Source organism: Mustela putorius, unplaced genomic scaffold (genome assembly GCF_011764305.1).
Source record: "Mustela putorius furo isolate JIRA1106 unplaced genomic scaffold, ASM1176430v1.1 tig00000139_pilon_pilon_pilon, whole genome shotgun sequence".
Taxonomy (NCBI): domain Eukaryota; kingdom Metazoa; phylum Chordata; class Mammalia; order Carnivora; family Mustelidae; genus Mustela; species Mustela putorius.
The window spans coordinates 9,744,908-9,768,038 of record NW_025421293.1 but is presented as its reverse complement, the minus strand read 5'-3'; the positions used below and the strand labels follow the sequence as shown (position 1 = coordinate 9,768,038).

Below are 23,131 nucleotides of genomic sequence, written 5' to 3'. Positions count from 1 at the left end.
GCCTGGTGGGTTTGTCGTGGCTGTCGGCAGCCGTGTCCTCAGTGAGGCAGTGTTCTCTTCCAAGCATGTTTGTTAATGGAAGTGAAGGAACCCAGGATCATTAAGCTGAGTCAGGAACTTGGTTGAGCACCACTTTTTTTTTTTTTTTTAATTAAACTCCATCCAGAGGATTCAGTGCACAGCAGGAGCATGGTCACAGAGGCCCTATTCCCTTTTCCCCGCTGGGGGGACCCGAAAGCCACAGTGTGGGACAGCACAGCTCTGTGTCATCTGAGCCCCACGATACATTATTTTTGCCTTAAATGGTTCTTCCGAAGCGGCCATTCTCGCTACCCCTCCTCGTTTCCTGCATCTGGGCCTTCCCTCATACTCTCCCTCGGCCCTCTGCCTGCTTCTGCTCCTCATCTCCACCTTTCTGGCGTGGGGTTTGTGGCTGGGCTGGAGGCAGAGGACGTGCTGCCATCTCACCTGCCCTCTGCCCGGCCGGGCTTCGGGCTTCGGTGACGCTCACGCCAGGGATTCTCCTTTCCTCTTGTAATTCGGAGATGACTTCAAAAGCACAGTGAGATCGGAGGGCGACTGTCTTTGAAATGATGAACCTGAAATTTTAACCTCTGTTGTGGCTACCATGTTCGTGTCGTTACTGGTGTCGCTTTTTAACGAACACGTGGAAGATGGTGGAACCGAGCTGACGAACCACCGAGGGCGGGGACAGCCCCGGGCTTGACTTTGGGGTTGGGATCTGGAAATGGCCTGTCTGATGCAGGGAGTTTATTCCAGAGTTGACCCATTGCTTGTATTATTTCTGACAAAACACATTTACAGTGAGTTGTTCTCTTCCTTGATCTGGTAGATGTTTCTGCTGAGTAAATATTTACAGCTCACTCTGCTCTTTCTTCTCCCCTCACGGGGTTTTCCTTCGCTGGGTGCAGGCGGTGTCAGGCGTCATGCATGTCAGCCGTAGGTCTGAGAAGTGTTTTTTCTTTTCTTTTCTTTTCTTTTTTAAGATTTATTTATTTATTTGACAGACAGAGATCACAAGTAGGCAGAGGTGGGGGGAAAGCAGGCTCCCCGCTGAGCAGAGAGCCCGATGCAGGGCTCGATCCCAGGACCCTGGGATCATGACCTGGGCCAAAGGCAGAGGCTTTAACCCACTGAGCCACCCAGATGCCCCAAGTTTTTTCTTTTAGAAACCCTTAATCGCTTTCTAAAAATTGTGCCTACTGATTAGAAAAATGCTCATTTTATGTGAATAAACATTCTGGGTAGTCCGCAGTACATTCAGAGAGACTTGGTCCAAGTAGGTGGTCCAAAATTATTTACTCACTTACTGATAATTCAAGAAAAAAAAATCCTTCTGTTTTTGTTTAGTGTGCATTATGGTTTCAGGGCTGCTTGGTTCGGTGTAATCGACGGGGTAGCTTGTTCCAGGGGGTGGGAAGTGAGCGATGCCTTTGTTCTCAGTGTTCCAGGGATGGATGATGTGGTGATTGACAAAGGCCTATCTTGAGTAGTGTTGAAGCCCAGAAAATGTGCGATTGGTGTGATTTTAGCGGATTGTGATGGAAGCAGATGTTTTGACAAGTTTGTCTTCCTAAATTTCTTCATCGTTGGATTCTTGAGATCTGAGAGAGGCCATGAATGTGAATGTGCTTTAGAGAAGTAAGATGTCAAAAAAACAAACCAGAGGGTCACATAATGCAGGATGGCCCCGTCATCATCCTGGTCCTTGTGTCACTTAATATTTTGGCACAAAACTGTGGATGGTTTTTATTACTGCCTGGAGACGCTTCAGAATGAATAGCTTTTCTTCTCCTACACAGAAATGATTTTTGAAAAGACCTTAATTTTTATCATTTATGTTTTTAAATGCTCTGGACAGAATTGATAAAGTGAGACCAGTTTTAATGCTTCCTTGAGAGGGGGATGGGCAGACAGAGCTTTTGAGGGCTGAAGGGGGAGCACGGGGAGCCTTTATGTGGAGGCGCACGTTGTCGGGGGAAAGGGGCAGGGGCTAGAGCCAAGGAGAGAGAATGTGACAGTGTAGTTCATGAGAGAGCTGACAGGCAGGATGTGAGAGACCTGGGGGAAATTTTATAGTAGACGGCGGAGTGCGGCTTTTGAGAACAGTCAAGTTCATGTTCTCTCATATTCTTATCAACTGGAATCATTGCCTTTTGCTTCCTTGTCTAATGTGGAACAAGTTAGATTGATTTCCCAGGATAACAATATGAATTGGAAGCAACTCAAAATTATATTTATCAGAGTGGTGACAAACATATATTGAATGCTGCGGAAATTCACTGGCTGACTTTGTAGCCAAGGGATGTTTGTTAATCAGGTCTGTCACATCAGTGTTCATCTGTTTCTCTCCTTTCTGGAACTGCTGATGACTCAAAGTGAAGAACCTGTAGAGACTGGCTACTCACTAGAATTTAGAAAAGGAGAGTGTCCAGAAGATGCAATCTAAATTCATGACTTCTCCAAAGAAAATAAGTGTCTATTCGTAGCTTAATTCCTGCTTACTACTTTGCACGATTGGCTACAAAAAAATTGGCTTGCATTTTTGACCCTTTGTACGGACAAGTTTGCCTGTTACTTCCCATGTAATGTTCTTTTCCTCACCAGGTGGAAGTAAGTTGTCCCAAAGAGATGGCGTGGAAAGTCAACATGTACCGTGGGTACCTGGCCATCTGCCACCCTGAAGAGCAGCAGCTCAGCTTCATCGAGCGCCTGGTGGAAATGGCCAGCAGTCTGGCCATCCGCGAGTGGCGGCGGCTTCCCCACGTCGTGTCCCACGTGCACACGCCTCTTCTTCAGGTGGGTGTGGTGAACGCACCGAGCTGGACGGCGGGGAGGAAAGTCTGTCCACTTGTCTCATCCTCAGTAAAAGGAAGGCAGAGTCAAAATATAGAGTAATGTTCTCATTTCTGGAGCTTCCATGGGATTTGAATGACAGGTGACTTGTCAGGAGCGATTTTGATGTTTCTCGGTTTTGCTCCAGGCGTTTTCGTTAACGGCCAGCATAGCCCATCAGTGCGATGCCGCTGCGCATCCTCTGAGACTCGCACGGGTGCCGCCGACAAGCCTCTTCCTTGCTGGGCTATCTGCATGGTTTCTCACAGTTCGTTCCCGCCACACAGGCCACCATGCACTTGCTTGGCTCTGATGCAGTCTCTCGCACAGCCCTCAGCAGTCTCTCGCACAGCCCTCAGCAAAGGCTGAGCGGCTTCGTGGTCTGGTCTTTAGGGACATCTCGGGCGAACTGGTTGACCCCTAAGGCACCCAGGCAGAGACTTCAGTGGTCACGTTCCATAAATAATAGAGACTTGACCGAGTCAGTACCAACATACTTACCGTGGGGGTCCCAGAAAAAGGGGCAAAAGGAATGTTGGAAAAATAATGGCTGAAAGCTGCCGAAATTTGATAAACCAATTTCATTTTCAAAGCAGATACACAAAGGAGCATACGAGCGTGCGAAAAATCGCTCACCAGTATCAGTCAGTAAAGAAATGCAGATCAAAACCACGGTGAAGTACTACTTTACTCCCACTACCCTTCTAGAATAAAGACTATCACGAGCATTGATGAGGATGTGGGAAAATTGGAACCCACGTATACTGCTGGTGGGATTGTAAGGTAGACTGGAAACAAGTCTGACAGTTCCTCAAAATACTAAGTACGGTTTCCATCCTACACACACACACTTGCATACCCATGTTCACAGCAGCAATATCCATAATGGCCAAAGTGTGGAAACCGCCCAAATGACCGTCAGCTGATGATTAAATAAAAAGTGGCAGATCCGGCAGCGCACTGTTCTGCAGCAATAAAAAGGGACGAGTACTGAGCCTTACCGTGGCGTGGTGAGCCTTAGAACGTGCTGGGTGGAGAAGCCAGCAGAGGGCCATGCTCTGTGTCATTCCCTCTCTGCGGAGCATCTGGGAGGGGGAGATGCATGGAGACAGAACTCAGATCAGTGGTTGCCTCCTGCGGGGGGAGCGGGAGAGAGGGAGGTTTCAGAAAGCTGAAGGTAATGAAAGGAACTTGAGGTGCGGCCGGAAAGCGGTGGTCCTTGCAGGCTGTATCTCCAGTTAAGATCGGTCAACAAGATGGCAAGTGGAGGGTCTAGGTGCTGTGTTCGGGAGATTCTGACGAGCTCAGAACAGAGATTTGCCCCAGCGGAGCATCTAGCTGGAGAGAGGACAGCCACGAGAAGCACAGCTTCGTACCAGAGGGAGATTGGACAGAGAGGAAATGCGGGATTTAGAAAAGGGAGGATTCTCCGTGGGAGGGAACAGAACCTCGCAGGTTCTTGGATAGGCTGTGCGTCGCGGCCAGTGCACTTGGAGCCAACAGTGCGTCTGGGGTGTTGAAGGTGGTGAACTAGACAATCTCCTAAGGGACGCGCTGGAAGACGGATTCACCAGCCCAAAGGGATCACCCAGACCATGTGTGGGCCACGGGGTCTGAGTATTGGTGGAAAGAGAGCCTGAGGGCAGGCGGGCCTGACCGTTCTGCTCTGAGCCCTTGGTAGGAGACCCCGACTTAGGTGGTGGCAAAAGGAATGAGAAAGAGTTTGGAGGCTCCGTGTTTGCAGGGTGTGCTACCTGCACCACTGTCCTCCCTCTTCTACGTTGCAGTAGCCACAGAGCTGAACCTTGAGAAGTGGGGGGATCACAAGAGCCGAGTTGGGGGCAAAGAGTAAACGAAAGCGCGGAGCGAGAGTGCTTCCTCCGGGAAGTGCGTCGGGAGACCTTTATAGTCTTCAGATTGCCGATGGACCCTGGTTGGTTTTCCTCATGTGCACTCACCGTGGGGTCCCTGATCCTGGTCCCGTTCAGGCAGCCCAGCAGATCATCGAACTTCAGGAAGCGGCGCAGATTAACGCCGGCCTCCAGCCCACCAACCTGGGCAGGAACAACAGCCTGCATGACATGAAGACGGTGGTGAAGACGTGGAGGAACCGGCTGCCCATCGTGTCAGACGACTTGTCGCACTGGAGCAGTGTCTTCATGTGGAGGCAGCATCATTACCAGGGTAAACCTACCTGGTCCGGCATGCATTCATCATGTAATTTCCCAGACGCCCCACTGTTCTGGTTTCATGTCTCGGTTTTGTTGTGTTTCCCCCCCACCCCACCCCCCTTTATCAGATGTTCTATTTTCCGGTAGGCTTGGTCAGTGGTGGTTGGTCTGGGAAGGGTTGGGGGGAGGCAGTGAAAGATGGGGAGAGCCCCCAACCCGTTAACACTCATCCAGCTAGAGCAGAGTCGGTGCTGGGGGCGTGGGCCGGTAGGATCTGAGCTCTGGGGTTTGGTGCTCATTGTGAAGGGCCCACCCAAGGACGAGCTCTTGGGGGTGGCCTTTTGGAGCCTTCTGCGGTTTTGTTCATCCCCTCAACCTGCCGGGCATCTGGTAGAGCCACCGTCCTAATTCAGTTAGCCACGATGGTAACACCCAGCTCCATAGTCTATGCTGTTTACCTCTTCCTTTCGTATCACGTGTCTTCGGTGTGTAAAACCCAAGGGAAAGTAATGGGGGTTTATCACCAAGCTTCCTGTTTTCATGAGCCCATATGTACGTGTTTTTCATTTTTTATTTCAGCCTTGTTGTGGAACGCTTTGAGAAATGTTTGGCATGGCCTGATTGCTCTTTTCTTTGCTCTCTAGCTATTGTAACTGCCTATGAAAACAGTTCTCAGCATGACCCAAGTTCGAACAATGCCATGCTTGGTGTTCACGCGTCTGCCTCAGCAATCATCCAGTATGGAAAGATCGCCCGCAAACAGGGACTGGTCAACGTAGCTCTGGACATCCTAAGTCGCATTCATACGATCCCAACCGTGCCTATCGTGGATTGCTTCCAGAAGATACGACAGCAAGTCAAATGCTACCTCCAGCTGGCTGGAGTCATGGGAAAAAACGAGTGTATGCAGGTACAGTGAGCATGGGAGCCGTTGGCTGCCGCTCTGCTAAGGAGGGCCAGCAGGGCGCAGGTGCCCGTGGGGACTCCTAGTGCAGAGAGTGGGAGAGGAGAGAACTTGCCATAAACACGACGTTCGTGGGAAACTGTCCCTTCACCACCAGAAAGGGGAAGGAAACCACTTGAACATTTGACATAGTTTTTACGGTCTGCATTTTACACTGTCTTTGGTTGACGTGTTTAAGGAAAAGAAAATGAAAAAGTGTAGGAGTATGAGGATGTAAAGTAGATTTTGATGAAGTTCAGGGAAATATTAATAAAAACAATGGAATGGACTAGATATAGAAAACTTTGGGAAAAATAGTACCTCTAAGGTATCCAGGACTGAATGTGACACTAGGTGATTCAGTTTATGTATGCTTGTCAGTCAAGAACTGTTAGTGGATGGCAAGGTCGACCGTCAACTTCAAGTGCACTTGTCAGTGACCTTAGGACTTAGTGCCTAGATAAATATTTTAATGCAGTTTTGACACTGTTGTCTAGAAATTTCAAGAAAATGTTTCCTGCTTTTGTTTTTTTAAACAGGGTCTTGAAGTGATTGAATCTACAAACTTGAAATACTTTACAAAAGAGATGACAGCTGAGTTTTATGCACTGAAGGGAATGTTCTTGGCTCAGATCAACAAGTATGTATGTTATACAGGAGGGAAAAAATTTGTCAGATTATTTAAATAGTTACAACTTGGAAGTCAGTGTGATTGGGTGACCGTTGTGAGGAGTGATAGTTGAGATGTTCTTGTCTCTATGAAGACAGTAACTTAGAGTGGACGGATAAGCCAGTTTGATGGGTAGTACTTAAAAATGCTTTTTTAAAAAATGAGTTGCTTGAACACAGGACTGCTAGTGACATAGATTCATTTCCCCATTTTCGCAGCATGATATTTTGGACCAGAGCTGATACGATTCCTTTTATGGAGACAATTCCTGTTTTAGAGCAGGGGTCAGGCCGCTGTGGCCCGCAGACCAAATCCAGCCAGCGTCTGGTTTCTGTAAATGAGGTCTAGGAGCTCACCCACCCCCGCGGATGGGGTGTCTGTCTGCTTTCCCACGACAGAATTGAGTAGTTGTGCCAGAAACTGTGCAGCCCACAGAGCCTAAACCCATTTACTGTCTGACCCATTCAGAAAAAGATCACTGAACCCTGTTTTAGAGAAACGAACATTAGATAAAATTTTATAAAAAGTGGGCAAATGAGATTGGCTTAAAAGATGCTGTTCTTTGCCATATGTGGGACTGTAGAGCCCACTTTTCATATTTTCAGTAAAAAGCGTTGCATTTTTAGCTTATTTTAAATGATTGATTATTGTCAAGGTAAAAAGTCTTTTTTAAATATATTTTTTAATATTTTAAACTCACATGACCTAAGGTACACCATTTGGAAGTGTTAGTGGGCTTCAGGTATCCAAAGTGTACAGCCATCACCGCCTGCTCGTTCTGAAACATTTCCATCATCCCCAAGAGAAACCACTTACCTGTTAGTGGTCCCTGCGTTTTCCCCTGCCTTTGTCTTCTGACAACCGCTCATCTACTTTCTGTCCCTGTGATGGGCTGCTTCTGCGCATTTTGAGTGGAATCCTACAGTCTGTGGCCTTCTGTGCCTGGCTGCTTTCCCTCTGCATATGTTCTCAGGGGTCGCCTGTGCTGTGTCAAGGCGAAGTACTCCCGGGTGTGTCTGTAGGTTTCAGTCCAGGCAGCAATCAGTGAACATTTGGACTGTTTCCACATGTGACTCCTGTGAGTAACATTGCTGTGGACGTTCACATACAGGCTTTTGGGGAAGCCTTGGGCATATACTTAGGGGTGAAATTAATTGCTGGGTCCTGCGGGACTTCTTTGTCTGGTCAAGAAACCACCAGATGGTTTTCTAGAGTGGCTGCGCCATTGTGTGTTCCCGCCAGCACCGTCCGTGGTTTCCAGCTTCTCCGCGTCCCTGCCGGCCTGGGTCACCTTCCATTTCTCAGACTGCAGCTGTGCTCGTGAGGATGAAGGGGGGCCTTGCTGGTTTTGACTGCCATCTTCCTGATGACCGGTGATGTTGAGCGTCTTTCCTGTGCTGTGTACGGGTCTTCTCCAGGGCAGCACTTGTTCGGTTATTTTGCCCATTTTTTTAGCGGGTCATTTGGCTTTTTATCATCTGGCTCTAGTTCCCAGATGTTTGGCTGTGTCTCTGAGGTGTATGATTGTGGACATTTTCGCGCTGTCTGCGCTGCCTTCTCACGTTCTCGGCGGTGCCCTTAACGCACAAAGCTTCTCATTTAGAAGTCCGGTGTATCTGTTTTCTCAGGTAGCTCGTGCTTTTGGTGTCATAGCTAAGATGCTATCACCTAACCCAAGGTCATAAGATTTACTCCTACGATTTCTTCAAAGAGGTTTAATTCTTAGAGTCAGGTCTTCAACCATTTTGAGTTAATTTTTATATGTGGCAGGAGATGGTGGTCCAGATACATTGTTTCGCACGTGTGTAGACTCTGTCCCGGCATCAGTCCTTGAAAAGACTTCTTTCCCCAGAGAACGGCCGTGGCCTCCTTTTGGAAAAGCTGACCAGAAAAATAAAGGTTTATTTCTGGACACTCAGCTCTGTTCCACTAATGTACGTCCATCCTCGTGCTGGGTCCACACTGTGTCATTCGCTCTCCTTTGTAGCAAGGTTTGAAATCGGGAAGCGTTCTTCAACTTGATCCTTTTTCAGGATTGGCTTGACTGTTTGGAAGCCCTGACATTCAGCGTGAGTTTTAGGTTATTCATTTCTGCAAAAGAGGCAGTTGGAGTTCGAGTGATGATTGCATTGAATCGTGAAGGTTAATTTGGGGAGTTGCCTGTCACGACAATACTAAACCTTCAGTTCATAGACATGAGATGTTTATCTTTGTCTCATTTAACAACGTGTTATAGTTTCTGGCATACAAGTCTTGCATTTCTTGGGCGCCTGGGTGGCTCAGTTGGTTAAGCAACTGCCTTCAGCTCAGGTCATGATCCTGGAGTCCTGGGATCGAGTCCCACATCGGGGTCCCAACTCCACGGGGAGTCTGCTGCTCCCTCTGACCTTCTCACTCGTGCTCTCTCTCACTGTCTCTCTTTCAAATAAATAAATAAAATATATTTTTAAAAAAGTCTTACATTTCTTATGCTGAATATATTCTTAATTTTTTTTAAAAAATATTTATTTATTTGACAGAGATCACAAGTAGACAGAGAGGCAGGCAGAGAGAGAGGAGGAAGCAGACTCCTTGCTGAGCAGAGAGCCTGATGTGGGGCTCAATCCCAGGACCCTGGGATCGTGACCTGAGCCGAAGGCAGAGGCTTTAACCCACTGAGCCACCCAGGCGCCCCTGTATTCTTAATTTTTGATGTTATTATAAGTTATTTTCCTAATTTTATTTCCAGATTCTCCATTGCTAAGGTAAAGAAATACAACTGAATTCTTAGATTTTCAACTTCACCTACTGTTTACTTGCTCTGTTTTGTGTGTCTGTACTCTGTAGGGTTTTCTGTGTATACAGTTATGTCATCTGCGAGTAGAGATGGTTCTGCGTCTTCTTTCCAATCTGGATGCTTTTACCTTTTTTCTTGACTAACTGCTCCTGCCTAGGACTTCTGGTGGTTAGTTCAGTAGAAGTGGTGAAAGTTCTTGCTGATTGGAGAGGAAACCTTTTACTCCTTCACTGTTGAATAAGATGATATCTGTGGGCTTTTCCTGTCTGACCTTTATTACGTTGAGGTAGTTTCCTCCCATACCTAGCTGTAGTTGGGTGTGTTTATCATGAAATGGTGTTGGATTTCATCAGATGCTTTTCCTGCACCCACTGAGAGGATCATGTTTTTCTTTTTCATTCTGCTGCCGTGATGCACGTGGGTTGATTTTTGTGTGTGTGTTGACCCACCACCTTGCATTGCTGTGATAAATCCCATTTGGTCATGGTGTATAATACTTCCACATGCACTTGGCTTTGGTTTGCGTTTATAATCACGAGGGATAGAAGTATCTAGTTGTCTTTTGTCTTGCACATTGTTGGAAGATGTAAAACCGTCATTTGCAGATAGTAACATGATGTAGCCACTGTGGAAAATAGTTTGTGAGTTCCTCAGAAAATTAAACAGAATTATCGTGTGACCCAGGAATTCCACTCTTATGTGTATGTACCTAGAAGAATTGAAAACAGGTGCTCAAGCGGGTCCTTAGTCATGAATGTTTATAGCAGCACCGTCCACAGTAGCCAAAATGTCAGAACAACCCAAATGAATGGCTAAGCAAAAACCTGGTGTAGACCCACAAGGGAACAGTGTGAGACGCAAAAAGGAATGACGTGCTGACACCCGCTGCAGCGTGGGTGAACCTCGAAAACCGGTCACGTCGTACGGGATCCCGTTTCTGTGAGGTATGCCGATGAGGTCCGTCTGTGGGGCCAGAAGGCAGGTTGCTGGTCCCCAGGGACGGGAGGTTCAGGGAGACGGAGAGTGACTGCTCTGTGCTACGGGGTTTTCTTTGGGGATGACAACAGCATTTTGGCACCTGAGAGAGTGGCAGTTGTAGGACATTTTGAATGTCCTCAATGCCACTGAATTACTCATTTTAAAAATGATTGATTTTATGTTACGTGAAGCTCTCCAAAGAAGAATAATAATGCTTTGCTTTTTTCTCTTCACAGATCTGAGGAAGCCAACAAAGCGTTTTCTGCAGCCGTGCAAATGCATGATGTGCTGGTGAAAGCCTGGGCCATGTGGGGCGATTATCTGGAGAACATCTTCGTGAAGGAGCGGCAGCTCCATCTGGGCGTGTCTGCCATTACGTGCTACCTGCATGCCTGCCGGCATCAGAATGAGAGCAAGTCAAGGAAGTACTTAGCCAAGGTGAGACAAGAAGAACCCATTTTCACCAAAGGCTGTTTGGGAGCCTTCAGGTTTGCACGAGAAGCCAGCTCTTTGTTCATCTGTGCTGGGGGTGAGGCATTATTTCCCACCTGTCTGGCCTGTTCCCATCAGCCTTCGCGGCATCTGTCCCAGTTCCATTTGAAAGCTAAGAAAACAAGAGACCTGACGTACTTGGGGCCCCAAGACTTTTTAAGCAGCAAAGCCGTGCCTGGAGTCGGTCCTGGGACTCGGTCCAGTGTTCTCTCTGGGACCTCACCCTGGACAGAGATTGCTGCAGACCGACGAGGAGGCTGCCGGGAGAACTTTCTGCCACACACCTGGTGATTCTCTCCCCTCATCTGAAGGAGAGGTGCCCACAGTCCCAGAGCTGCCCAGCGCTAGCCGCAGGTGTCCGGCATGCCGGGGTTTCTGCACGCGCTGCGGGGTGCAGTCACACTCGCAGGGCTCTTGGCCCCAGGTCACCCCAGCGCAGCGCAGGGGGCGAGACTGGTGGCTGACAGGCACCTGCCCAGAGGTGACTGCCTAACACTGAGATTCCTTCTTAAGTGTTGCTGCCTCTCTCGTGTCTCTGGAAACACATACATAAAACCCAACATACATCCTTGCAGAAAACTTAGGAAGAAGTTGTTCTGCTTTTCTGGTTTGTCCCATTAAAGATTTGGATTTCTTAGAATCCCATCATGTCCAGATGTGCAACAAACATCAGCACCTAGTGTTAGCAGCTGACTCCAGAAACAACACGCCAGCTGTGGTGACGCAGGGACGCCCCCTAAATGTTTGACTCTGAATTTGCCTCCTTCTCGATGTAGTTGTTTCAGACATCCGTGGACACCCAGCCTCCAGCTTGTGGCCCCCTCGTTCCTGGGTGGTGTTCATCAGAGATTTTTAACAAGTCCATTTTGTTGTGGGGAGGTCATGAGTGTGAACTGGAAGGTTGGCGGGGCCTTGGGCCACTAGGTTGGTCGCTGGTGATTGGCGGTAATGCCTCCACCACGCAAGAGGCGTATTCACGTTTGCGGTCTCGTCTACGGTTTATGCAGTGCGTTGAGCAATATTGCTGGCCCTTTTGTACATCTTCCCCCCCATTGCCAGCAAGGCTATGCTGTGTCTGTTTTAATGTTGGGGAAAAGCCATTGATGAAGGGCCTCGTTTCCTTCAGCTCTGGGGTTTTCCTTCTGTCTTAGGTGCTGTGGCTTCTGAGCTTTGATGACGACAAGAACACTCTGGCCGACGCCGTGGACAAGTACTGCATCGGCGTGCCGCCCATCCAGTGGCTGGCCTGGATCCCGCAGCTGCTCACCTGCCTAGTCGGCTCCGAGGGGAAGCTGCTTCTGAACCTCATTAGCCAGGTGGGAGCAACAGGGTCTCTTTGCTCAGAGAAAATTAGGTCTTCATTTCACATGTAGGAAGCTGCACACATTAAAATGTCACTTGATCTAAAGCGGAATTTAAAGTGATTGGAACAAAATAATCCAGAAATAATTATTTCGGAACGAAATAATCCGCTACATTATTAGAGTATTAAAATGCCAGTTTTTTTCCTTGCCTGTGTTGCCACACAAAGATGCAAGTAAAACAGGTATTCTCTTAAAATTACTAGTGAATCCTCTGAATTAGTGACACGGATATCCAGTTGATACTTTGTAGCTGCCCTTCAGGCTGAAGTCCTTGTAATCATAGCGGCTGTCACCTTTTACTCTTCATGCCGTTCTTAGGGGTGAAAGTTGTGTGCCCTGGGGATGGGGTCGGGGTTGGGGGTGTGCACACACTGGGGTCCCAGAGGAAGGCTTTCATGACCATGATTTGAGATGGTTTCAGGTTGTCCCTCCCTGTGAGACGCCCAGGGTTACAGGAAGGAACCCGATGGTGGGAATTTGGAGACAGTTCTGTGTCGCTGCCTGTGAGGGCATTTCTTCTTACAAAGTTAGAGGGTCCCGTGACGGACTCCTCGTGAATGAAGAGCGTCCGGACCACGTACTTAAGATAGTGCCGTTTCACGTTCTGTCTGTGCAGCTTACTTGTACCCAGAAATCGTTTTTGTTTTTCCCTGCGAGAGGCTACAGAGATGTCCCTGGGTACTGGCATTTTGCCTGGCATTTATCTGCCAGATGTAGAATCGGTCTGTGCGGGAGAATCGTCGTTCATCAGACATCTCTCCCGGTGCGTTCGCCGGCTGCCCAGCAGCCTGTGGCCGAGCTCGGTCCCACTCCTGTCGTCTTTTTATAGATGTACTTGGAAGGGTCTGAGGGACGTCAGAGTAGCTGTTCAGGCCTTTTGAAGAAGCTGTAAAACTCCAGTTTGGTAGGACTGGTGTTTCTTAAACAGAAAATCTTTGGCATCCTCCTCGCTGTAGTTACATGAAGTTTCTGGCGAACCTGTTTGTCAGTCAGAGTCGGTTTCCAGTTCCCAGTGAGTGGTGGCCAATGTGAAGACTGACCAGTGTCGTTTTAAGTTTTGCCGTTACTTGCCTGAGTAAGATCTGGGGGCCAGTGCGTTTTGTCTTTCTCACGTTTGCCGAATCCAAGGCAGCTGTGGTTTCTCTGTCATTAACAGTCCCCGTGGGCAGAACTGAGGGAGTGCGCCGGGTTCATCTTTCTCAGATCTTTCAGAGGTGAACTAGGTATTTGACCTGCTGTTCAGTCCGGGCTCGTGGATGCGCCCTGTGGTGCACTCTGTGCCTCCTTGGTCCAGATGGAGGCCCCAGCCCATTTGCAAGTGGCAGCAGTTACTTTCCACGCAGATCGTCGTCCTCCAGAAGCCAGGTGGTGAGCAGTGCTCTTTACGCCCCGTGTCTCTAAGCAGGTTGGACGCGTGTATCCCCAGGCGGTCTACTTTCCCATCCGGACCCTGTACCTGACCCTGAAAATCGAGCAGCGGGAACGCTACAAGAGCGGTATGTCTTGAGCGGGGCTGGCTGGCCAGACCGTGAAGGGCTCCGTCCGTTGGGCGCTCCATGTCTGGGTGGCTATGGACACTCGCCTGCCCTCAGTCTGTCTTTAGCCCATGGGAGGACACTGTGGGGTTGGGAGGTTCGGGTTAGGTTAGGAAGGAAGTCAGTGGTTTCCTGTGGTTGTGATTTCATAGGGTGCTGGTTTACCTGAGTGATTTGGTCCATGAGTATAAAAAATACATGAAATGTTTAGGTCTGAAGAATTATAAAGTTTAAATAATGCATCCTGGTAAGGAGTCTAAACATTGCTTACCATGTATGTCATTTAGTTTATAATATCTTTAGCTGTTGAAGAATCAGCATAGATGTCAGTTTTATCAGATTCACTCAAATAGAAGAGTTTTGATCTGTACCGAATCCTCCTGTGTAAGAAGTAACTTTTAATGGTTTAGTTTGTTGCCCGCTACACATGGTACCTTGTAAACCATTAAAGCACCATCTGCTTCAGGCCGTTTTTAACACCCAGGTGTTCGTGGTGTGAGGCCAGAGACTCTCTAAGAAGGTGACCTGATCCCCTGGGTGTGGTCCCACTGCCGCTGGTGAGCTGGGCTGGTCGGGAGACTGCGCGGCATCAGCTCTGGCCTCACAGGTCTACCTAGATGTGTGTTTGGGTCCTTTGCAAATTAAGGTGTTTATTCTGAGTGAGCCAAAGCTAGAGAAATGGGCATTTGGGTTCTATAGTATATTTCTCACATCACAAAGGACTGTATTTTTCAAAAATACTATTTTAAAAGACATGATCTGGCTTTCCTAGAAGAACAAATGTAGACCTGCTCATTAATTACTTCTAGATTTTCTGAGCCATCTGCAAGGAATGTATCATGAAATAGTTTTCCCAAACATTTAAAAAATGCTTGACCTTATGGTGAAGTTAGAGGACAGTGAGCACTTATGCCCCCTTACCTCAGTTCACCACATAGCACACAGCCGTTTGTGTGCACACATGCTAGCACACACTCTCTCTCTCTCTTTCTCTCTTTCTCGACGTGACCCTTTCTGCTTTTCTTGTAGAGAAAGCCAGGTTGTAGGCAGTCACACTCCGCATGCCCAGCCCCTCAGCGCACGTGTCCTTAGAGCCAGCCGGAGCGGCTCCCAGGGTCCCTGGGGAACCGGTCTCGTGCTGTGTTAACACGCCCGCAGGAACCAGCGTTCCTTTGGCCGATGGGTCCTCTAGAGCACCGAGCTCTCGCATCCGGCCAGTTTTGCGCTGACATTGGCGTTGTGTGTGTTACTCTCAGATTCTGGACAGCAGCAGCCAAGTTCAGTGGGTAACCAGTCCCATTCTGCATCAGATCCAGGGCCCATAAGAGCAACAGCCCCAATGTGGCGCTGCAGCCGAATCATGCACATGCAGCGAGAGCTCCACCCAACCCTTCTGTCTTCCCTGGAAGGCATCGTCGATCAGATGGTCTGGTTCAGAGAGAACTGGCACGAAGAGGTACGTGCGGGGAACTGTCGTCCGCGTGCTGTGGGCTGTCGTCCTTCAGATTCACTGCCTGGTCATGTCTGGGTTCTGTGTTGTCAAACTGGACAGTGGAGTGGGTGGGTAGCAGATGTCTGCGTACGAACACAGCCTCGAACACCTGATGCGGGGTACGCCTGAAGAAGATGATGAGATCGGGAAAGCCAGTCCTGGCCTTACCCTGCTTACTGTGCTCACATCTGAGACCAGTTAGCCAGCAGCAGCCATGGGGGGCAGGCGGCAGCTGGGCGGGGGCAGGCGGCTGTGGCATAGGTAACTCCAGAAGTGAAGTCCGTTCTTCAGTGTACTTTCAGCAGCCAGACCCTCTCCTGAATGGTGTTCGTATAAGCTGATGACTGGTATCTCGGTGTCTGTCTTGTTGGCCAAGAGGCCCCCTTGTTATTACTGTTACCGTGTGTGTGTGTGCGCGGACATGCAGCAGTAACTTCAAAGCTGTCTGCATAGAAGGTTTTTCCTGTGGTTGGTTAATCATCAGGGTAGGTGTATGTCTAAGAAAGTGGAGGGTTTTTTTTGTTTTGTTTTAACATTCAGGACACTTGGTCCTTATGGTTAAAAACACCGCTGACAGTGCAGCGTGCACAGGGGGTGAGCACAGGTTCGCTCTGTGCGGTTCTCGCTGATTTGACACCTCCTATGCTCCGGGAGGCAGGGGAGGGGACGTGCTGGGCGGATGCTCGGCAGTCACTTAGCTGCTGGCCTTGAGAGCTGCCGTGCGACGTATCTGGGTTTCTCTCCACCAGGTTCTCAGGCAGCTCCAGCAGGGCCTGGCGAAATGTTACTCCGTTGCATTTGAGAAAAGCGGAGCTGTGTCAGATGCCAAAATTACCCCCCATACTCTAAATTTCGTCAAGAAGTTGGTGAGCACGTTCGGGGTGGGCCTGGAGAACGTGTCCAACGTTTCGACCATGTTCTCCAGCGCGGCCTCCGAGTCTCTAGCCAGGCGGGCGCAGGCCACCGCCCAGGACCCCGTCTTCCAGAAGCTGAAGGGCCAGTTCACAACTGGTGAGTCCCTCCCTGTACCTAGAGAAGGTTCCACTTGCCATTCTTCCTCTGTCTTTAACATCAGCTAGTTGTTATTTCTTGGTTTTCACGAGCGCGGACATGGCTGAGCTTACTGGGCTGTTTAAAATGTGGACTCTGATCATGAGGTCGCCGTAACTCTCCGCAGCCCGAGGCCACACTGCCTTCTCTCCAGTGACGGGTGGAGGTGGGAGCCAGGCTCTGCGTGAGGGGTCGGAGGGTGTTCAGAAGAGGAGGGTTTGAGGCTGAGCCCACCCTCTCCTGTCCCTCCCTCCCCTTGGTTTTTGTGGGAAAACTGAATGCTTGGAGGGGAGTTGGGCACAAAGGTGCAGCGCTTAAGGTGACAAGTAGAATTCAAACCAGTAGTGGATTCAGGTGACAGAAATGATACAAGGAAATAAATGATACAAGGAAATAAATGATACAAGGAAATTGTATCATCATTACTGGCCCCTGGTTTGGGTTCGTGCATTTTTCGAGACACCCAAGAGCGAGAACCTTTGGCCTCCGGGTTCGTCTGATCAGTGGCGATGAATCCAGTCCCTTTTGGTCTCAGTCTTCACCTGCCAGGTGGGCCCTGGTTCCCGCAGCGCATGCACACACAGGCTGACCGACTGTGTCCCACAGCCACCCTGCTGACCTGCCCATCCTCTGACATGGGAGCCCAGTGATCCCCAGGCCTCAGAGCGTTTCTCTAGCCACCTGGGCAACTTCTGCAGGCCTTTGTGTTGAGTGTCAACCCCCGAGTTACCACCACGGGAAACAAGATTTTTCTGCTCAGTAATCCAGCGAATAGAAACATTCTTGTTTAATTACTGCTTTTATAAGTGTCTCCAGAACATTCTTTCTTCATAGAGACACTAAACCATAGAATAATAGTTCACACTGCTAGTTATTTAAAATATTTTTCAAGAATTCCTAATGCAGAGAACACAGCTAGGATCTGTGCTGTGTAGACGAGGGTGAAGTCCTATAAAAGGAAATATTTATCCCGCTGATTGCAAAGTCTGCTTTGCAGCTACAGCCGTGACTTTCTTTTGATCCGTGTGAGATGAGGCGTGTCCTGCTGTCCTTCCAGGCAGCCCCAGGGCCCCGCATTTTCTCCCCTTGTGCTGTGAGTGGGTCGTTAAAGGTGATGCTGAACTCCCTTTAAGGTCAAGGGGCTTCTCCCAGTGCACCCCACCTTGAAGAAGATGCTCTTGGAACAATAAAATATGAGCCCCTCGCACCTTTTCCACTGAAGCACTTCCGTTGTCTTCGATTTTTTTCTTTGTGACGCTCCCACAATGTGGTCGGTCGTATTCCCTGACGAAGGAAGAGTATGAGATGAATTTTACGGAAACTATCCTATTTTACTCAAGGGAAATGATACTCCGTGTGTTTTTAATCTTAAAATGTCCACTTATTAAATCGAATGAAGTCTGAAATAGAGAATTCAGAGTGAGACAAGTTGTTCGGATTTTACTATGAAAAAATACAAAACCTGAAACTTGGAGGAAGACCGCTCTGAGGCTCTGACCTTCCAAGCATGGGCGTTTCTTTTTTTTTTTTTTTTTTTTTAAGATTTTATTTATTTATTTGACAGAGAGAGAGATCACAAGTAGGCAGAGAGGCAGGCAGAGAGAGAGGAGGAAGCAGGCTCCCTGCAGAGCAGAGAGCCCGATGCAGGGCTGGATCCCAGGACGCTGGGATCATGACCTGAGCCGAAGGCAGAGGCTTTACTGAGCCACCCAGGCGCCCCAGCATGGGCGTTCCGTATGCAGCCCCTCTGCTCCTCCTTTCCCAGGAAGGACCAGCTCTGTGTTTCAGTGCCACGTTCTCGTCCACACAGCGGAGGAGAGTTACCCCATCTCCGTTCTTGGGCCCCATCACCTGTGTTGGCTACTAACACCCACCCCAGTGAGGAGGTGGAGGAAAGTTCAAAGACTGTACATCACCGTAACTGCAGGGAATGAGGACTGACTGACATGCAGGAACTTGTACACGAAGGCCGCAGCCCTTTGATTTGCGGAAGTGCCAAACTGAGAGAATGGATGAGCAGAGCGAGCCACAGCCGTGCTCACAGGAGAAAAATAAAGTGGAGCTAGCCACTGGTGCGGCAACTTGGAGGAACCTCACGTTGTGCTGAGTGCAAAAAGCCTACCTCGAAAGGACACCTAGTGCATGGCCCGCGCTCAGGAAACGTTTGTAAACTAACCTCAGGATGGAGGCGGAGCATGGGTCCGTGGTGGCCAGGAGTTAGGGATTCAGGGCAGAAGCGGTGTGGCCAGAGGGCTCACACGGATGTCTGCGCGGATGGACATGGGAGCACCTTGCTGGCGGGGTGGCGCTTCTGGCCATTCAGATGGCCACGGCCCTCCGGGGCCCTGTGTAGGTGTTGATAGGCCCCCTCTGGGTCCTGGCTCCACAGGCACGTTGCTGACTCCACTCACCTTATCTGCACTTGGCCCCAGCCCAGCCTGCTGCGGCCCCGGAGGGCGTGGTCAGGAGAAGACAGTGAGGATGGTGGAGGGGGCGGGGGTCTGCGCCAGGCCCCCCCGCACAGCCTGACTGCGGGAGAGCATCCACGCGAGGCCCCTGGGAGCCCGTCCACTTGCGTGCGAAGGGCCCCTGCCGCGTCTTAGATCCCAGTCCTTGTCTGCGGAGCATGGTGGCTCCCATTGTGACCGAGAGGGTTCGGCTTATCCTGACCTTTGGGTTCTGGCAAGTTCGAGTAATCAGAGCCTCTTCCACCCTTGGTGCTTGACTGTGTGGAATTGGCACTTTTTTTAAGAAGGGTTTTTCGGTTTTTTGTTTTATTTTGTTTCTTTTAAGATTTTATTTATTTATTTGACAGAGAGAGATCACAAGTAGGCAGCGAATCAGGCAGGGAGAGAGGAGGAAGCAGGCTCCCTGCCAAGCAGAGAGCCCGATGCGGGACTCGATCCCAGGACCCTGGGATCGTGACCTGAGCCAAAGGCAGAGGCTTAACCCACTGAGCCACCCAGGCGCCCAGTTTTTCGGTTTAATTGACCTTTTAATGCCGAGTTTTAGGAAAATCTGAGATATACAGCAATCGGGTATTTCAGTTGCTTAAATGAAAAGTACACGTTTTCCGTTTTTGTCATTTCAGTTTCTTGCCTTAAGTTCTTCTGATGAACTGACTTACAATTTAGTACTCGCCTGGACTGTTTTTTTTTCTCCTTTAGCCTCAGGTTACTTGCAGTGTTGTCTTTTGGCACAGGGCCGTGGTTCCCCAGTGTGACGCTTGCTGTCCGGCAGGGCTGCGGGTGGGCGGAAGGCGGTGACCTTCAGGGCTGGCCGGTGGGCTCCTGTGCCCCTTGGAGGCCCACGTAGGGCCTGTGGTGACGCGGGGCAAGGCTTCCTCTGGGCACTTCGTCCCTTCCCTCTCGTCCTGGGGTCAGTAGAGAAGTCGCTCAGGCTGCGACTCACACATAAGAGCAAGGGGGACTGAAGATCTTCTTGGCTCCGGGTTAGACGTACAATAAATGGAGGCTTTTGAGCATGTTTTTGTAGTGAATTCCAGATAGCCCAGATGATTGAAAGTGTTTTTAATTGTTTTATTTTGAAGATTTTGACTTCAGTGTTCCGGGATCCATGAAGCTTCATAATCTTATTTCCAAGTTGAAAAAGTGGATCAAAATCCTGGAGGCTAAAACCAAGCAGCTTCCGAAGTTCTTCCTCATAGAAGAAAAGTGCCGGTTTTTGAGCAATTTCTCGGCACAGACAGCTGAAGTAGAAATTCCAGGGGAGTTTTTGATGCCCAAGCCGACCCATTATTACATCAAGATTGCTCGGTGAGTGTGTCCGGCGTGGCGGTGGTCACTGACGCATGGGACCCCGGGCAGCCCCACCATGGGACGGGCCTCGGGGCAGACCTTGCGCGGTGATCCAGGCTTGTTGACCCTCCCCTGTGCTCTCCTTGACCCCCTGTAAGGGGAGAATGGGAGATTGTTCTGGGATTTCAGGAATCAGGCACTTAAAGGGCCTGGCCTCGCTGATGGGTGAAATGTCTTGAGTCAAGTGTGTGTTTCTCTTGGTTTTAAAAGAACTTTTTCTGAATCCCCATGGAACTGAACAGAATAGAAAGTCACCCAGTCTGTAGAACTCCTAAAGCTCGGTATTCAAAACAGAACTGGACATTTATAAAACTGTATTAGAGTAGACGTTCTGTCTTACGGTAAATGTCAGAAGTTCTGTAACAAATGGTCACACGCAGACCCAGAAGTCTGCTTTCTTGTGCATTCAGAATCGGGTTTCCTGACCCTCCAGATGTGACTCCCCTTCTGGCCAGACCTCCCTGCTCCCCGGTCCACGAGAGGGAGGTGACGGCAAGGGCCAGCAGTCCTCACGCTTACTCCTGCTTATTGCCAGGGCACCGCTCCCTACAGCCCCCGTGACTGTCCTGGGCCTGCCTGTCCTGCTCCCTGTGTTCAGGACCCACCCCCCCCCAGCTCTGCAGCTGGGTCCTCAGAGCCAATCAGCAGCTCACCCTGAGCTCCTGAGGCAGGACCCCGTGGCTGAATGTTTTAAAGCTACTGTGTCCTCTTCCTGCGTTTTCCCTCTGCTGAGGGGTCTTCCCCCCCCATGTCGTAAGGTGTAAACGGTGCGACACTCTTATCGGTGCGTGTGACAGCTGTGCCTGCGGGAGTCTGTCTCCAGATGTTGTTCATGTAGAGTTCCCTTTTCTTCTCAAAGGGACTGGCATTTGGGGGCTTGGGGAGCTGGGGTTTCACCGTGTGCCCGCTTGGGTAGGTTTATGCCCAGGGTGGAGATCGTGCAGAAGCACAACACTGCGGCCCGGAGGCTCTACATCCGCGGCCACAACGGCAAGATCTACCCGTACCTCGTCATGAATGATGCCTGCCTGACCGAGTCGCGGCGGGAGGAGCGCGTGCTGCAATTGCTCCGCCTGCTGAACCCCTGTCTGGAGAAGAGGAAGGAAACCACGAAGAGGCACCTGTTTTTCACAGGTATGAGAGGTGCACTTTGGGGTCGCAGCCATTCCCCTTGGCCTTTGTGGGTTTGCATGTGTGCCGCCCTCAGGAGTGGAGAATGCCATGAAGTGTGCCCCGCACAGAAGGTTCTGGAAGGAGGGCCCCGCTCCCAGGAGAAGCTGCTCCCCAACGTTTAGGCCTCTCAGTGCAAGACGAGTGTCTGATGAGTATTGGTTTAGAGAAGGGGGTGCCATGTCTGTGCCCACTACTGCGCCTCCCTGCCCGGGAATCCGGCCATGTGCTGGTGAAGCGTGGGCCGAGCGCAGGCTGTGTTCTGAGCGCGTTTGTGGGCCATCTCCAAAGACTCCTGGAGCTCACATGGCACCGCGTGGCCACGGCCAGAGCGTGCCTTTCCAGTGGGAAGTGCAGCACAAGGGGGTCGAGAAGCCCCGAGAAGGCCGCAGAAATCTTGGTCATGTGGCGACCGGCAGCCTCTGAGTAAGGTCTCTTCATACCAACTTGTGGGTCATTTATAAGTGACCCGTTTCTGTCTCTAACGGGGCCAGAGGTGACCTGTTATCCCAGAAGAGAACCAGTGAGAACATTGCAGCGTCTCATCCTTGAGGCTAGGAACCCGTTGCAGTGCATGTTACCTGATCCTGGACAGAGCTTCTTTCTGACCACTAAGAATCCAACCCATTTTGACTCAAAATCCCTTACCCTTAAGTTCAGTATCCCTGAAATAAGAAGTAGATCGCAGAAACGAGTCTGTAGAAAACCATATGCTTGTTAACATGTACGTAACGTGCTCTATAGTGTGGGTCTCGTCTGGGGGTAAAATAGATGGTTCTTTGCTTTTTCCAAAGAAACAAACTCTTTGTCAGCATCAAACGACAATTCATAGGGGCTTTGAATCACAGTGGAACTTTTCTAAGTTTTTTTTTTTAAGTTTATTCATTGAGAGAGATACAGAGACACAGCAGAAATGGGGGAGACGCAGAGAGAGAGGAGGAAACAGGCTCCCCACTGAGCAGGGAGCCGGATGTGGGGCTCAACCCCAGGACCCTGGGATCATGACCTGAGCCGAAGGCAGAGATTTATCCAACTGAGCTGCCCAGGCGCCCCTCACAGGAATCTCTCAATAGATTGAACCTTTGGCAGTGCCAGTCGTGCTTTCATTGATGTTAGGCCGGGTTCACGCTGGGCTGAAGCGTGTGTGTGTGTACACATCACACTGAAACCCAGTGTGGGTTCCTGCAGTCACAGGGGCCTGGGGACAGGCTGGTGCCAGCACAGGGTCACGGCCTCCTCTGGACTGTTCAGCAACACCCTCGCGGCGGCTGCTGTGACCCCACACTGGACAAGCTTGATTCTGAGGCCTTTTTTGGTGTCCTCTGGAGATTTCTCCACTCTCTACAAAATATTCTCCAAAAAAATGTCTTAAGGGAAGCCTGGCTGGCTTAGTCAGTAGAGCATGTGACTCTTAGAGTCAGGAGTTCAAGCCCCAGTTGGGCATAGAGCTTACTTAAAAAAATTAGATTCTTAGTAATAGTACCTTGATCTAGTATCTTTAAAGTATTATTTAATGTGCCAGCAGCCCTATGGGGTAGGTACTATACTCTCATTTACGGATGAAGAAACAAGTTCACAGAAGTCCAGTGACCGGTTCCGAGATCGCATCTATGGGAAGACAGACTTGGGGAGTGAGTGCGGCTGTCTGGCCCCTGGGGCGGGCATGCCCGGCGCTTTCTGGTTGGGGACTGTCCCAGTGGAGATTGTCACCACACGAGGAGAACTGCTTCATCAGCGGCCTCTGCAGTGCGAGAGGGGTCGTCGGGGTCCCGGGTGCGCCCCACTCTCAGTGCAGCTCCACGGAGTAACCGGGTGG

At 49.9% G+C, this 23,131-nt stretch overlaps 1 protein-coding gene across 12 annotated transcripts in view; it reads left to right on the top strand.

The window, feature by feature from the left end:
• The window catches only part of LOC101670429 (transformation/transcription domain associated protein), a 113,456-nt gene that overhangs the window by 81,767 nt on the left and 8,558 nt on the right, over positions 1–23,131 (top strand). For 6 of the 12 annotated variants that reach the window (XM_045075098.1, XM_045075099.1, XM_045075104.1 and 3 more), the window contains 11 exons: positions 2,629–2,820; positions 4,845–5,073; positions 5,672–5,937; positions 6,510–6,610; positions 10,631–10,832; positions 12,038–12,202; positions 13,656–13,746; positions 15,042–15,241; positions 16,027–16,288; positions 19,878–20,103; positions 21,062–21,279. In XM_045075098.1, coding sequence (XP_044931033.1) covers positions 2,629–2,820; positions 4,845–5,073; positions 5,672–5,937; positions 6,510–6,610; positions 10,631–10,832; positions 12,038–12,202; positions 13,656–13,746; positions 15,042–15,241; positions 16,027–16,288; positions 19,878–20,103; positions 21,062–21,279 — 2,152 coding nt within the window. The remainder of the gene's footprint in view (positions 1–2,628; positions 2,821–4,844; positions 5,074–5,671; positions 5,938–6,509; positions 6,611–10,630; positions 10,833–12,037; positions 12,203–13,655; positions 13,747–15,041; positions 15,242–16,026; positions 16,289–19,877; positions 20,104–21,061; positions 21,280–23,131) is intronic. The other 6 variants (XM_045075105.1, XM_045075108.1, XM_045075101.1 and 3 more) reach the window with 3 other exon arrangements.